General features: G+C 38.1%; 1 protein-coding gene across 2 annotated transcripts in view; it reads left to right on the top strand.

Moving 5' to 3' along the window:
• The window catches only part of LOC111223941 (guanine nucleotide-binding protein G(s) subunit alpha-like), a 36791-nt gene that overhangs the window by 7722 nt on the left and 12430 nt on the right, over positions 1-16639 (top strand). Inside the window, exons 2-4 of one of the 2 annotated variants that reach the window (XM_022748253.1) lie at positions 238-357; positions 4844-4879; positions 7354-7451. In XM_022748253.1, coding sequence (XP_022603974.1) covers positions 253-357; positions 4844-4879; positions 7354-7451 — 239 coding nt within the window. In that variant the 5' untranslated portion in view covers positions 238-252. The remainder of the gene's footprint in view (positions 1-237; positions 358-4843; positions 4880-7353; positions 7452-16639) is intronic. The other variant, XM_022748254.1, reaches the window with a different exon arrangement.

The raw sequence follows: 16639 nt of genomic DNA on the forward strand, positions 1-16639 counted from the left end.
TGGGCAATAACAGAGCTTTGCTTAACAACTGACAGTTTTCAGAATGCTTTTAAAATATTGAGTAATAAACTTTTTCCTTAAAAATGATTATACAGTGGCGCTGACATGAAGCTGCTCATGAAGTGTAGATGTGGAAGGGCTGATTGTTCACCCTGTTGTACTGTAAGTGTCTCAGTGTCGATAGGTTTTTATATTAATTGTTGTGTCAAATTTTCTTCCTCTGTCCTCTCCATGCAGACGATTGTGGCCGCCATGAATACGCTCACACCGCCCTGCCAGTTAGCCTGTCCTGCAAACCAAACCCGAATCGAATATGTCCTGAACCAAGTAAACCAGAAGGATTTTGAGTTTCCTTCGGTAAGTTGCACATTATTTCTTTGAGATACGTTGGCTCGCTGTGACTTCTATAGCAGTTTGTCTCATTCCTTTTTCAACTCATCAACTCCGATTTTATCTTAACAGCCACTTTTAGTCTCATGTCACCTGGAGGTCCATGAAAGTGCCCTGTCATCAAAGTCTTACATTTTATTACCAAAGGCAGTTTATAATGAATGGACCAACAGCTGAAGCAAAACTTATGGCACATTTATATGTGATTTTACTAACTGGTCCTGCACTTTGTTCACAGTTTTTGTGTTTAGTGTTTAACCCAGCATCACTGCTGCAGGACCTTCAATAGGTTATTTTGTATTTAACTTAATCAAAGCTGAAACAATTATTGACAAATATTAATCTACAGCAATTTTGATAATAAATTGATTTTTATTATTGATTTCAAAATTCTTAGTTTTCACAGCCTTAAATGTGAATATTTGCTGGTTTTGTCATTTTAAACTGAAAATGTTTTGGTTTTGGACTGTTGTCGGACAAAATAAGACATTTAAATATGTAAACTTACAGATTGTGAGGTGCATGTTTCACAATTTTGGGATATTTTATCAACCAAATGAATCATCTGTAGATGAATTGATAGTGCAAATAATTGTTAATTAGCTGCAGCAATAAACTTAATTCTATTTTTAAAAATGAAGTTGCAAATCTTCATAGCAGCCTGGTTTATACTATCCAGCTGATAATGCAAATCAGCTACGTTTATGCAGATTTATTTCATCAATAGATATTTATCAGGTGTTTTATCGTAACATTGGTATAAAAATTTGAATGTAGCTGCTGTAAAATGTCTCAGAGCATGAACTCCAGCCGTCCTGGCTAGGTGTGCCGTAGGTGAGTGAGGTACCTCACACAGCAGCCTTTATGCGTCCGCCTGGCGTGTTTGCGCAGTGATTCAGTAATTAGCAGGTGTGCTCCCGCTTGGGAGGCTGTCAATTGAATGAGCCTCTCACCTGAGAGATCCACACCGCCTATTAACACTGATTGTCTGTAATAATCCTAAATGTGTCTAGAGGGACTTGTCCTCCAGAAACACAGAGACTCTGAGGGATTCCCCCTGAGCTGCCGTCTGCTCCCGGCGGCCTGTCAGGCAGCCGCTGCAGGCCCCACTGCTGGACCATATTTATCTATTAATTTACCGACGTCTTCTGGATCATTTTCAGAGTTTAAAACTCATGTTAAGGATCAGATGATCAAAGAAATTTTACCCCGTTTTAGACGGTTAAGCTGAGACCATCCTGATAACATCTGCGGGTCATCCTGCTCAACTGTGCAGGGACAGGCGTCTGACCTGGAGCGACAGAATCTGGTTTCTTGAGAATATTTTGCAGATGTGTGTATTATGTAAGGAGGTCCTGTGGACTTCACAGTAGTTCAGGTAAAACAGCATGGCCAAAAGACCCAAACTGAAGTTGTACTCCCGCACAACACCATCGATAAAAGAAGTTATACATCAGTTCGATTAACGAGTCCATTGATCAGCTCTCACAAATGGTAATAAGACTGTCACAAAGCGCTGTTAAACTGAGTGCTGTCAGTTCTCAACACAACTTAACGCTGCTCATAAAAATCTGGGGGATAAACTGTTGCATCAGTGATGAAACATTTCAATCGAGCTGGAACAATTTAATCCATTAATTGATTAGTCAATCAACAAAAATAGATAAATAATTGATTTGTCTTTTAAGGCTTTTTTTTTTTTTTTTTTTTTTTAAAAAAAAAAAAAAAAAAAAAAATTGTTTTTTTTTTTAGGGTTTTTTTTTTTTTTTTTTTTTTTTTAACAAAAATGCGAAACATTTCCTGGGTCCAGCTTGTTACATGTGAGGATTTGCTGCTTTTCTCTGTTTTATATCATTGTATAATTTAATATTTTTGGACAGCCGGTTGAACAAAACAAGACATTTCAGTATATCATGTTGTGCTTTAGGTGACAGGTGTTTTTCACTATTTTCTGACATTTTGTAGACACATGATAAAACAATTAATCGAGAAAATAATCAGCAGATTAATCGATAATGAAAATGAATTATTTGCAGCTCTGTTTTTCTGAAATAAAACATTGCCTTTTTTCAGTATGTAAGTGAAAGATCATGCATTTGATTTAGTCCTTGAACAAATGTAATGGAGATATTTTTAATCTCTTTCACCTCACATATCATTATAAACTCAGTTTATGTATTTTAAATTCTAGTTAAGATCAAAGGTTTTCAAAGGAACCTGTTCAAATTTCTAAAATTGGTACAAAACTTCTGATATTTCATGTTTGTTTTTGTTTTTCTCAAATGAAAAGAAGTTTTAATCGAGCTGTATCTACTGATGTAATATTGTCAAACATAAGTAGAGAATGAAAGAAAGAAAATGTGTAACATTATTTAAGTCGTTAAATATCATTTTAATTGTTTTCTAATATGGGAGTTGTTCTGCAGAGGAAGAAGAACACTGTGTCTGCCTTGTTTTTTGTTTTTTGTTTTTTTTTATTTACAGTATCTTTAGCAGCTGAATTTCCAGTGAAGTGTGTGTGTATTTGTGTGTAAGCAAAAGGAAGTCTCCTGATGTTGTCTCTGTTACGTCATGGCAAATTTATTATGCGGGCCTATCTCGAGCTGACCCTTCCCTCGGGCTGTCAGGCCGTCACTAGACTTCCACTGAAGACCTGCAGGGTCTCTGTGCAGGGGGAAGACCAGCACTCGCACTTTGATCTCACACTGAGTCTTGGTCTCTTTCATGTGTGGTGCGCAGGGTTGGAGCAGGTGTAAATGTGGTGCTAATGCTGTTGAAGTTGCAGAGTCACTGCTGTTATTTGAAACAGTGGCTTGAAGCTAAAGTTTAAATGAAGTATGAGGCAAAAAGTTTGGCTTTGTCTTAACTGATTCTTCCTGCTGAAGGGAATGGTTGGTTGTTTAGGAAAGAGAGTAGAGTAGAAAACATTTAGCCTCAGCCTCTCCTCTAACTCCTCCACCATCTCCTCCTCCTCCTCCTCCTCCTCCTCCTCCTCCTCTTCTTCCCGCTCCCCCTCGCCTGGCCTTAGGGCCTACTGGAAACCAGTTGGACTGGTTGACTCTGCCTTCAGCAGGGGAGGAAGAGACAGAGAGAGAATAAACACAAGGCCTGGATTGAATCTCCGAAGTCTCTTCTTGATTTCCCTTAGAGCTTTGTGTCTAATCAATAATCCTCCTAGTTATTATCCACCAAAAATATTTTTTCTCCTAATATATTAATAATAGAATGGACCACATTTTTTTGCAAGTTAAAAAAAAGAAAAAGAAAAAGTTTTTATTCCTTTGCAGACTGATTGCTGAGAGGCTCACCTGTCCTGCTCCCACTGCAGTACAGCGAAGACACCCTCTATCCTTAAAGAGGGATCCCTCTTCCAGGCTGTAGATGTTATGTATATACAGACAACACTGTCCTAACCCTTCACATACTGTAGCAGAGTTTCTGAAGTCTTGAATGTCTCTTAGAGTTGGTTGTAGTGAATGTGCGCAAAATTTTAAAATGCATTTCTTAGTTACTTGAGATACGTCCAAAATCTCACAATTGCTCAGCATCAAATTGAGGTACTCGCGCTGTGAAGGCGATTTGAACTGCAGATGGAAGACGGCAGCATGAAATAGGACTGGACCAATAAAATATATTTCCTTACAGACAAAAAGTGTTCATTATTAGTGCTCATTATATTCAAGTTTAAAAAAAAAACAAAACTATTTTTTATTTGGATTCTTCAGAACGGCCATATATTATAGATCTGCTTGGTGATCTGTGAATATGCATTTAATTGATGACTCCTCTGCGTATTGGTTGAATTGCATTTCCTGTCGTTTTCAGCTGTTTTATCAGTTTCAGATGAAATGACAATCAGCAAGTAAAACACACTCCATGCTTGACTCAGTAAAAAAAACAAAGTGACTCCGTGTGGCACATTTTCCATTTAAGAATGAAGAAGTTTTGAAAGTTTTTCTTGGAAACTGATGGACGTATATATATTTACTTACCACCTATATAATTTCCTTTTTTTTTTCTTTTTTTTTATGAACTCGAAAATAAAAATCAGGTACTTAATAACTGTAGCAACTAAAACTTTCCCTGATAATTAGTACCAAGGCCGTTCTGGGAAATATCCTTGTAATTAACAGCGAAATAAAAATGTATTTATTTTTTTAAATTTTTTTTTTCAGAAATTATGAGGAAAGTTTCCAGAAGATTACCTGTTAATTATGGGACTAAAATAAGGTGTTATCTTTCAACTGTTATCTAAAAAGCTGAGATTTTTTTTTATCCAAAGTTTGTCATGGCTGACACCAGATCTGTTTGATAACGTCAGTGTTGGGCCTATACCAATTTAGCATATGGCATCAGTGTATCCCTACTTTTATTTAAATAACACAAAAACATGTATCAAATTTGTACAGAGAGTGCGAGAAATTGACAGACTTTTTTTTCTCTGTGAATCCAGGTTAACTGCGAAAAAAACCCGACAGCCCAATATACAGTAAGTGAAATCATACCACTGATACATCACCTGGTGGAGTCCGCAAAATACATTTTCCTCAACCCAATTCTATAAATGGAATTTAATTCAAATCAAATGATTCACATGATTTCTGCGTGCAGGGTGTCTGTGGACAGGCCAGCTTCTCAGATATTTCTTAATTCAAAATTCTGTCACACTCCACGAATTGAATTCAACACGTGGCTATGAATAAACTTTACGAAAGTTCAAATGAAGCGGTGACAAAGAGAAATCGATGGAAAAGCCTGGAGTTGACCTTCTTGACCTTGTTGACCTCCGCTCTTGAAAATTCATTGTGTTTCTTTATTATTCTGTGGTGAGTCTGGTACTTGATTCCTGATTCCTTCCTCCTTAAGTAGGAAAACAAAAATCACTTTGGTTACACACTGAAATTTGCGTTGATTTTGTTTGATTTGTTGACTAGTTAATTAGGTTTGTCACTCTTTAAAGTCGTGTGTGAAACATTGACCTGTTGTTTTTTGTATCATTGACACTCTTCTCTGTACTAGTTTTGGCGCTCGAGTACTGTGTTCAGTAGATTCATTCAGATTAAATAAAATAGTTTTTCTTGCTGCCTTTTAATTATTAGATAGCTACTGTTCAACTTAACTTGAGCTGCAACTATTGTTTATGTTAATCTGAAATTTTTTTTTGTTCCTGATTAATTGTTTGAATGTCAGAAACTGTGTGAATGATAACTCCTACAACCCAGGGTGATGTCTTGAAATTGTTTGTTTTGTCTGAATGACATGCCAAAAATATATTACAATAGCCTATATTATATTAGTTATGAAATCGATTATTAAAATAGTTTCTGATTCATTTTCTCTAGATCAGTTAATCAGATAATTGTTTCTGTTCAGTTCCCACTTCATGTCACAAAGTCTTGTTTCCATTTTCTTTAGCAGAAACTGTCTGGAAAGTCCCAAGCGCAATTTTCCAGATGTCTTGATATACATCATAGATACATATTCATATATGGACCTTAAATGAATTATATTTTTAATCCGTTAGTCCATCCATTCTTTCATTCAATAATTCATTCATTCATCCATCCATCCATTTTGTGCTGCTTACCCGTGTCCAGACTGTGTTCAATAACTAATTAACAATATTATTAAGAGTTATTGTCATTAACGCTGCAGCTAACGGTTATTTTCAGTATAGATTAATGGGTAAAAAAAAATGTCTTGTTTTGTCTGTCTAACATGAAACAGGTATTAGATTGCCTTCTATCTTATTTAAGGAAGCTACTGTGAAGAATTGACGTATCAGCGTTCCTCCTGTTTGACAACATTGTGTTGTGGTTAATGACAAACAACACTTGTAGTTTTACATGGAAGCGTCACCTCGTCCCATTCATGCATCCGTATCTGTCACTGACATGGTTGGCATTGCTAAATCCTGCTTACCCTCAGCTGAATGAAGTATCTTTTAAGAGTATACAGTTTAACTCTCGGGCTCATAATGGCTTATTTGTGCCCGACCGCGTTGAATGTGACCAACTGAAGATCGTAGTGAGGAGATAGGCCCCTGCGTAGTGACAGCCGAGCCTTGTGTCAGTACAAAGCTCTCCGTTTCTTCATGAACTCGCTGAACTGTTCTGTTTCCTGCCTCTGTCAGAGCCCGCTCATCTGCTGCTCCTCTCCGAGCCGGCCTTAAACTCCAAACTAAGCTAGGGAATATCACTGCCTCCTTCCATCTGTCCTGAGAAGTTTTCACCCATCGAGATCCGGACAAGAAATAACGGCCGTAAGCCAGAGATACCAACTAGAGCCCAGCTCTTTCATTTGAAGTGGATCATTTACTGCCTGCTGCGTGCAGTATAGTTTATGATTATGAACAACTTTTTCAGCTGTATTTTTTCTTCTCTTCCCATCTCCTGTCTTTAGGGCTGCAACCGAAGATTATTTTGATTGATTAATGCTTTAATTAAAACTTGAGTAATGCTGGTTGTTTTCCTGATTAATTGGTTTTGTTTATAAAATGTCTGATGAAAGTTCCAACAGCTGTTCTTGACGTCCTCAAATGCCTTGTTTTGTCCAACCAACAGTCTAAAACTCAAATATGTTGAGTTTGCTGTCATGTATGATAAAGAAAATGCATCATATCCTCACATTTGAGAAGCCTGAACCAGCAAAATTTTGGCATTTTTTTTCTTAAGGTTATTTAATTGTTGGAATACTTACTAATTAATTTTCTGTTGATTGACTGATGGATCCTCTCTTCTATGGAAAGCCCAGAAAAAGTGAAAGATCAAAATGAGAGTTTTTGGGATGGCACATTCAGACTCACAGCTGCTTTTTCTGTTAAAGATTCCCGTTTTACTCGCACATACTCTGCACTTTTGCTCGACCTCTTTTTGTGATATCAAGTCTTTATTTCAGAGCCAGACTTGCAGTTATTTGTAGGTGTGCTATGTTGTTCATCCCGATCCCTCTTTCTCTTTCCAGGAGTTTTATGACCATGCAAAGATCCTCTGGCAGGACGAGGGTGTGCGGGCCTGCTGGGAAAGGTCCAATGAATATCAGCTCATCGACTGTGCACAGTAGTAAGTCTCATTGATTCACCTCGACTTATACACTAGCATTTAAACATATTTTCAAAGGGCTGACAAAGACGTGCTTCCCCTTTCACTCTTTGGCTGTTGAGTTCACACATCTATATATGCTAACCACAAATTCAGAGTGCACGCTGTGGGACTGTTTGGGTGTTTGGGTGTTTTGCCATGTGGTTTATGTGACTGCAAGGTGTCAAGGTTCATGAGGTGACAGTAAACGCTAGACATGAAGTTCTAATGAAGTTCTAATCTTTCTCTAGTTTGGTTCATCAGATGTTCAAATGGGGAATAAAAATTATGTTACTATTTAAAACATAAAGCTGGGAATCTTCAGTGATCGTAAATGGTATTGTAAAAAGTATTTTTTAACACCAGAACCAATAATATGTTAGTGTATCACAATACTTCTTAACTTACCCACCCTGTTGCACGGGTGTTGTTGTTATCAGCTATAGTTATTTGCAAATGTTAGCATGCTAGCACGCTAAGCTAAGATGGTAAACCCGCTTAATATCGGTATGTTAGCATTGTCATTGTGCACATATGAACATTTGACATTATCAGTCAGCTCAAATCACTGCTGGTTAAAGGACAGCCTCATAGAGCCTGACTAGAGCGGGACCGTAGACTCTTAAACAATGGAGGTCTATGGCACAGAGGAATGACTGTATCAGGCAGTGGTAACACAGGCGATGCTTGATACTTATTAGTAGGATCAGTTTATTGTCGGTGTTCGTTTTGGTCCCACATCACAGAGACGTATCCTTTAAGATTTAGTGTTGCTTGTTAGCAGATTGTCCTGGTGTATATTGAGCTGCCCTCTATTGGGTTGCATGCTAGTTAGCGGTCTTGCTAATGACCTCAAGGTTATGTGTGTATGTTGTATGTTGTTGGTGACACTCAGATTGTGTCCTAGCGCCACTGACTCCTGAATTCTTTCTTTCTTTCTTTCTTGTCCTGTATTTATATTCTTATCCACCTTTTTATCTCAGTCAGGCCTGCCTCTGTTATAAGGCATGCATTGGTCACATGAAGCCAGGGCTGTTTGAGGGTGGAGGCTTGCTCACTCTCTTCCATGTGTACAGTGTTTTCTGTACAGTATGTGCCGGTGCGTCGACATGCATGTGTGAGGTTGTCGGGTTTTTTTGAACATGTGACTTTATACAGTGCTGGAAGAAGTGCTCAGTATTTCTACTCAAGACATACTTACATTACCAGAGTGGTTAATACTGATGCATCAAATCATAAGTGACATTTTACTCTTACAGCTGGTCAGGTTGGAGACAGTCTTAACTACTTTATATTGCAACTAATGCAACTAATGTTTATTTTCATTATCAGTGAATCTGCCGATTGTTGAAATTTTTGAAAAATAGTGAAAAAAATGCTAATTACAACTTCATAGAGTCGTCATCTTTTAAATGTCTTGTTTTGTCCGACCAAAACGTCCAAAACCTGAAGACATTCACTCTAGTATCATACATGGCAAAGACAAGCGGCAAATCCTGCTATTTCTTAAGCTGCAACCTGAGAATATGCTGTGAATGACTCCAACAATTAATTTTATCAAAGTAGTTACCAATTCAACCAATCGATTAATCACCTAATCATTTTTGCTCCACTTTATTTAAGGTTCAGTGTTTCCCAACCTGTGGGTTGAGGCCCAACATAAGGCTCACAAGATAAATCTGAGGGGTCATGAGATGACTAATGGGAGAGAGAAAAGACAAAGATCTGAAATCTTCAGATTTGAGACACTTCGACCAGTGAATATTGGAATTTTTGCTTTTTGCTTGAAAAATAATATTAATTGATTATCAAAATATTTTCTGATTAATAATTGATTGCTAATCAACTAATTGTTGCAATTTTGACCTTTTAGTTCAACAAAACAGAGCTTTAGGAAATGTGGCCGTGAGAAATTCTTCATTGTTTTCTGAAATTTTATAAACCAAATGTTAATCAATTAACAATGGATATACTCTTCAGATAAATCGATAATGGAAATAATTGTTAGCTGCAGTGCTATACTTAAGTAAATGTACTAAGTTACGTTACACTGCTGACTTTGTGTGTCCTTGTAGCTTACATTGCATGCATGGCCCCGTGCATGGCCACAGGTGTTAGCTGCTTATTGTATGTGTCCTGCAGTATGTTTTTGGAGGCAGGGGGTTCATGCTGTCTGTAAGATGATCATGAAAAACCTTACTTGTAAAAAAATGAAAAAATGTGATTGTGGACAGACAGTTGCGAGCTAATGGAGAGACAGAACGACTGAAAAAGAGAAAGGACTGAAGAGACAGATTGAAATAGAGACAGAGAGGGCTTCCCTGCATTGCGGGATCTCTCCTCTCTTCTCCTCTCCTCTCCTCTCCTCTCCTCTCCTCCTCTCTCCCACACCCAGCAGCCCCAGTGTTATGGATCAGATGCTGGGCTGGGTGGCCAGACCGGAAGTGCTCCCCTCCCCCCTCTGTGTGCTTATGTAAACGGAGAAGCAGAGAAAGAGAGAGGGGAGAGCTATTTTTAACCCAGGCAGGCTGCAGAAGGAGAAAGAATGAGAGTGTGTGTTAGGAGAGAGGCAACTTCAGCATTATTGATGAAGGTTGTTAGCATTAAATGAAAATGTCAACCCTCGATCAGGGCGGGAAAAGTCAAGGCCACCCCTCTCCCTTTAAAAAAAAAAAAACAACAAATAATAATATCATCCGGTTCATGTCATGATGAAGATTTTAAAAAAAGGGAAGAAGAAGTTGATGGAGCACTGATGTTTTTGTTGTCTTTGATGAGAGGGAAGTCACTGAAGCTTCCCTGAAAGTCTTTTTGCTCTGTCATACTCCTGTATGATGGTTTTTTTGTTGTTGCTGTTTTAACACCTCCTGACACATTTTATAGTTTTCGTTAGTGAGGACGTTTGTTGTCCTTGATCACATGTGGATGTGTTGAGTTCAGACGCTGCTGGATAGGTTGCTGTAACTGTTGGAAATTCACATAACTAAGTCCAAACAGTGTGACTGTGTCCCCTAACAGTGTGACAGAGGCGAAGGGTTTGTTTTGTCCCAGAAGACGAGGCCTGTTTGTCAGGTTTCTATGTTTGGATATCTGTATGGATACACAGAGATCCTGAAATATTTGCGCATTCCTCTCAATTGTAAATCACATCTGAGATCCTGAGAAGAAATTTTTCCTCACAAGGAATCATCTATAGCACATCACTATGAAAATGATTTTAAAAACCTTTAAACATTAAAGACTTGCAGACTTTTGTTTTTGTATATGTAATATACATTAATCATTTTTAAACTAAACTATTTTACAAATGAAGACACGCTGCAGAGTCGTAGTTGGGAATCAGGATTTCAAAAAACGCATGCAAGAATTGGTTAATGCATATTTAGCATTAAGAAATTGAATAAATAAAACTGTTGAATAAATCTGTCCTAAAGATGTGTTATATCAAATAAAACATCTGACACGTAAGCACTAAAGAAATGAAATACACCATGTTAGTTAATGACTTCAATAGGTGCTGGTTGTCAGATTTTGTTACAGGCTAGCTGTTTCCCCCTGTTTCCAGTCTTAGCAAGCTAAGCTAGCCATCTGCCAGCTGTAGCTTCATATTTGGCATCAATCTTCTCATCAGTCTCTCTGCAAGAAAGCAAACAAGTACATTTTCCCAAAATACCAAACTATTCCTTCAAATGTGGCATATACACAAAGCAAAATAAAGGCAAACAATTGGCCCAAGAGGAACTTGTGAAAGTTGCACATGATTATGTTTTTGCAGACAGTGAACAAAGTTATGTGAAAGGAGCCTGTTAACATGCATATGTCCTTTACAGCTTTTCAACTGTCTGCCATAGAAAATACAGAGCAAAGTGACAGTGTTTTTTTTTTTGTCTCAAAAAGTGTTGAAATTAGTTTAGGAGTCTTTCGTTTCATTTACAAAGGTCTTGAATATTTTTCTTGCTGTAGACAGACATATGTTATAACTTATTTTTAATGTGGCTGTGGGCCGTCAGGAGACTTTACACATCTATAAACTACAAGCAGGACTGATGCGAGAGTGCTTTGTGCATGCGGGAGGCAGTTATTACATATTGTTATAATGATATTACTATTATTATTATTACTGCTAGCCACTGTAGCTGATAAGGTCATCAACTCTTAATTGGCAAATTTCAATTTTAGAAAAAACTTTATTTTGTGTTAACTGGTTAATGTACATCAATCAGCCGAGAAGCACTGACAAAAATGTGATAAACATGTCAATAAAGTCATATAATTAATACATAATGATAGACCTTATTGCCCCCACTGGTGTGAGTGTGAAAAAGTCTTAAGACAGCTTGGTGATCGCTGCAGAAAACCTATAAAGGGGAAGATGGGAAGACAAATTCAAATCGATGGTATACTGTATATCATCTTATTGTGTTGCCCAACCGTACAGTCGATTAACTCAAAAGTCATTTATCGAGCAACAATGCCAAACATCGATTGGTTTCACCTTCTCAAATATGATTTTTTCCTTTCTCTGTTTTGTTTGGATCCAAAACCCAAAGACACAAACTGTTTTGTTGGTGACTTGTGGAGGATGTTCTGTTGACATTTTATATAGAGTAAAAATGTAGTTATTTGTAGTTATTTGGAATAGTAATATATCATCAATAAGAAAATAACCCTTATTTAGGGGACCCATTTTACTGTAGTAGCCTACAGGACTTGCCTTACTGGGTTAATGTATGGGGCGAATCCATTTGGTATCCCCCTCTCTAACCAGCTCTTTAGATAAAACTGAAGTATGTGTCTGTTTTACAGAAACCTGAACCTGAGAGGAGGAACGTGACGGAACGTCTCCATACGTTCTGTATCTGTGTCTGTTTGCGTTATGTGTCGCCTGGCTGTGATATCAGCCGAGCGTTACCGCCGTGTTTATTATCTGTTGATTCTCTGAAATCTTGTCCCTGCGATAATGTGCCGTCATGTGCCGGAGTCCCCCTGATTTACTTCTCCAGCATCCTCTTTTCCACTTCTCCTCTCCCCTCTCCTTCCTCCCCTCTCTTCTCTCTCTCTGTGATGTGTAGTGGTGTTCAGCAGGGACAGAAATGGCTGGATTGAGTCTCTGAGTCATCGCAAGGAGTGAGGGAGTGAGGGGAAGAGAGAGAGGGGAGAATAAGGGATGGCAAAGACAGACTGATTTCTTTTGGCGTGGGGTGCGGTGGCGGTTGGGGGTGGGGGGGTAGTGTCATCTTATTGTGGTGTTATTTTGAGTATGTTCAGATGTGTTTGAAAAATGTGCAGGTGTGTGCAGGCAGCAGATGTGAAACATGCTCTGACTGTGCTGATGTGTAGCGTGAGTCAGGTACTTTCAAGTGTTTCAGTCAAGCTCATCTGTCTTCAAAGAGAAGAGATAGAATGGCGAAATGTTTATTTTCATTATCAGTGAATCTGCCGATTGTTGAAATTTTTTGAAAAATAGTGAAAAAAATGCTAATTACAACTTCATAAGAGTCGTCATCTTTTAAATGTCTTGTTTTGTCCGACCAAAACTCCAAAACCTGAAGGACATTCACTCTAGTATCATACATGGCAAAGACAAGCGGCAATCCTGCATTTCTGAAGCTGCAACCTGAGAATATGCTGTGAATGACTCCAACAATTAATTTTATCAAAGTAGTTACTCAATTCAACCAATCGATTAATCACCTAATCATTTTTGCTCCACTATATTTAAGGTTCAGTGTTTCCCAACCTGTGGGTTGAGGCCAACATAAGGCTCACAAGATAAATCTGAGGGGTCATGAGATGACTTAATGGGAGAGAGAAAAGACAAAGATCTGAATCTTCAGATTTGAGACACTTCGACCAGTGAATATTGGAATTTTTGCTTTTTGCTTGAAAAATAATATTAATTGATTATCAAAAATATTTCTGATTAATAATTGATTGCTAATCAACTAATTGTTGCAATTTTGACCTTTTAGTTCAACAAAACAGAGCTTAAGGAAATGTGGCCGTGAGCGGAGAAATTTCTTCATTGTTTTCTGAAATTTTATAAAAACAAATGTTAATCAATTAACAATGGATTACTCTTCAGATAAATCGATAATGGAAATAATTGTTAGCTGCAGTGCTATACTTAAGTAAATGTACTAAGTTACGTTACACTGCTGACTTTGTGTGTCCTTGTAGCTTACATGCATGCATGGCCCCGTGCATGGCCACAGGTGTTAGCTGCTTATTTTGTATGTGTCCTGCAGTATGTTTTTGAGGAGCAGGGGTTCATGCTGCTCTGTAAGATGATCATGAAAAACCTTACTTGTAAAAAAATGAAAAAATGTGATTGTGGACAGACAGTTGCGAGCTAATGGAGAGACAAACGACTGAAAAAGAGAAAGGACTGAAGAGACAGATTGAAATAGAGACAGAGAGGGCTTCCGCATTGCCGGGATCTCTCCTCTCTTCTCCTCTCTCTCTCCTCTCCTCTCCTCTCCTCTCCTCTCCTCTCCTCTCCTCTCTCCCACACCAGCAGCCCCAGTGTTATGGATCAGATGCTGGGCTGGGTGGCCAGACCGGAAGTGCTCCCCTCCCCCCTCTGTGTGCTTATGTAAACGGAGAAGCAGAGAAAGAGAGAGGGGAGAGCTATTTTTAACCCAGGCAGGCTGCAGAAGGAGAAAGAATGAGAGTGTGTGTTAGGAGAGAGGCAATTCAGCATTATTGATGAAGGTTGTTAGCATTAAATGAAAAATGTCAACCCTCGATCAGGGCGGGAAAAGTCAAGGCCACCCCTCTCCCTTTAAAAAAAAAAAACAACAAATAATAATATCATCCGGTTCATGTCATGATGAAGATTTTAAAAAAAAGGGAAGAAGAAGTTGATGGAGCACTGATGTTTTTGTTGTCTTTGATGAGAGGGAAGTCACTGAAGCTTCCCTGAAAGTCTTTTTGCTCTGTCATACTCCTGTAGATGATGTTTTTTGTTGTTGCTGTTTTAACACCTCCTGACACATTTTAATGTTTTCGTTAGTGAGGACGTTTGTTTGTCCTTGATCACATGTGGATGTGTTGAGTTCAGAACGCTGCTGATAGGTTGCTGTACTGTTGGAAATTCACATAACTAATAGTCCAAACAGTGTGACTGTGTCCCCTAACAGTGTGACAGAGGCGAAGGGTTTGTTTTGTCCCAGAAGACGAGGCCTGTTTGTCAGGTTTCTATGTTTGGATATCTGTATGGTATCACAGAGATCCTGAAATATTTGCGCATTCCTCTCAATTGTAAATCACATCTGAGATCCTGAGAAAGAAATTTTTCTCCACAAGGAATCATCTATAGCACATCACTATGAAAATGATTTTAAAAAACCTTTAAACATTAAAGACTTGCAGACTTTTGTTTGGTATATGTAATATACATTAATCATTTTTAAAACTAACTATTTTACAAGAGAAGACACGCTGCAGAGTCGTAGTTGGAATCAGGATTTCAAAAAACGCATGCAAGATTTGGTTAATGCATATTTAGCATTAAAGAATTGAATAAATAAAACTGTTGAATAAATCTGTCCTAAGATGTGTTATATCAAATAAAACATCTGACACAAAGCAATAAAGAAATGAAATACACCATGTTAGTTAATGACTTCAATAGGTGCTGGTTGTCAGATTTTGTTACAGGCTAGCTGTTTCCCCCTGTTTCCAGTCTTAGCAAGCTAAGCTAGCCATCTGCCAGCTGTAGCTTCATATTTGGCATCAATCTTCTCATCAGTCTCTCTGCAAGAAAGCAAACAAGTACATTTTCCCAAAATACCAAACTTTCCTTCAAATGTGGCATATAACACAAAGCAAAATAAAGGCAAACAATTGGCCCAAGAGGAACTTGTGAAAGTTGCACATGATTATGTTTTTGCAGACAGTGAACAAAGTTATGTGAAAGGAGCCTGTTAACATGCATATGTCCTTTACAGCTTTTCAACTGTCTGCCATAGAAAATACAGAGCAAAGTGACAGTGTTTTTTTTTTTTGTCTCAAAAAGTGTTGAAATTAGTTTAGGAGTCTTTCGTTTCATTTACAAAGGTCTTGAATATTTTTCTTGCTGTAGACAGACATATGTTATAACTTATTTTTTAATGTGGCTGTGGGCCGTCAGAGACTTTACACATCTATAAACTACAAGCAGGACTGATGCGAGAGTGCTTGTTGCATGCGGGAGGCAGTTATTACATATTGTTATAATGATATTACTATTATTATTATTACTGCTAGCCACTGTAGCTGATAAGGTCATCAACTCTTAATTGGCAAATTTCAATTTTAGAAAAAACTTTATTTTGTGTTAACTGGTTAATGTACATCAATCAGCCGAGAAGCACTGACAAAAATGTGATAAACATGTCAATAAAGTCATATAATTAATACATAATGATAGACCTTATTGCCCCCACTGGTGTGAGTGTGAAAAAGTCTTAAGACAGCTTGGTGATCGCTGCAGAAAACCTATAAAGGGGAAGATGGGAAGACAAATTCAAATCGATGGTATACTGTATATCATCTTATTGTGTTGCCCAACCGTACAGTCGATTAACTCAAAAGTCATTTATCGAGCAACAATGCAAAACATCGATTGGTTTCACCTTCTCAAATATAGATTTTTTCCTTTCTCTGTTTTGTTTGGATCCAAAACCCAAAGACACAAACTGTTTTGTTGGTGACTTGTGGAGGATGTTCTGTTGACATTTTATATAGAGTAAAAATGTAGTTATTTGTAGTTATTTGGAATAGTAATATATCATCAATAAGAAAATAACCCTTATTTAGGGGACCCATTTTACTGTAGTAGCCTACAGGACTTGCCTTACTGGGTTAATGTATGGGGCGAATCCATTTGGTATCCCCTCTCTAACAAGCTCTTTAAGATAAAACTGAAGTATGTGTCTGTTTTACAGAAACCTGAACCTGAGAGGAGGAACGTGACGGAACGTCTCCATACGTTCTGTATCTGTGTCTGTTTGCGTTATGTGTCGCCTGGCTGTGATATCAGCCGAGCGTTACCGCCGTGTTTTATTATCTGTTGATTCTCTGAAATCTGTCCCCTGCGATAATGTGCCGTCATGTGCCGGAAGTCCCCCTGATTTACTTCTCCAGCATCCTCTTCCCTCTCCTCTCCCCCTCTTCCTTCCTCCGCC

The sequence above is a fragment of the Seriola dumerili genome, unplaced genomic scaffold (assembly GCF_002260705.1).
Source record: "Seriola dumerili isolate Sdu_G_001 unplaced genomic scaffold, Sdu_1.0 BDQW01000121.1, whole genome shotgun sequence".
In the NCBI taxonomy this organism is placed as follows: domain Eukaryota; kingdom Metazoa; phylum Chordata; class Actinopteri; order Carangiformes; family Carangidae; genus Seriola; species Seriola dumerili.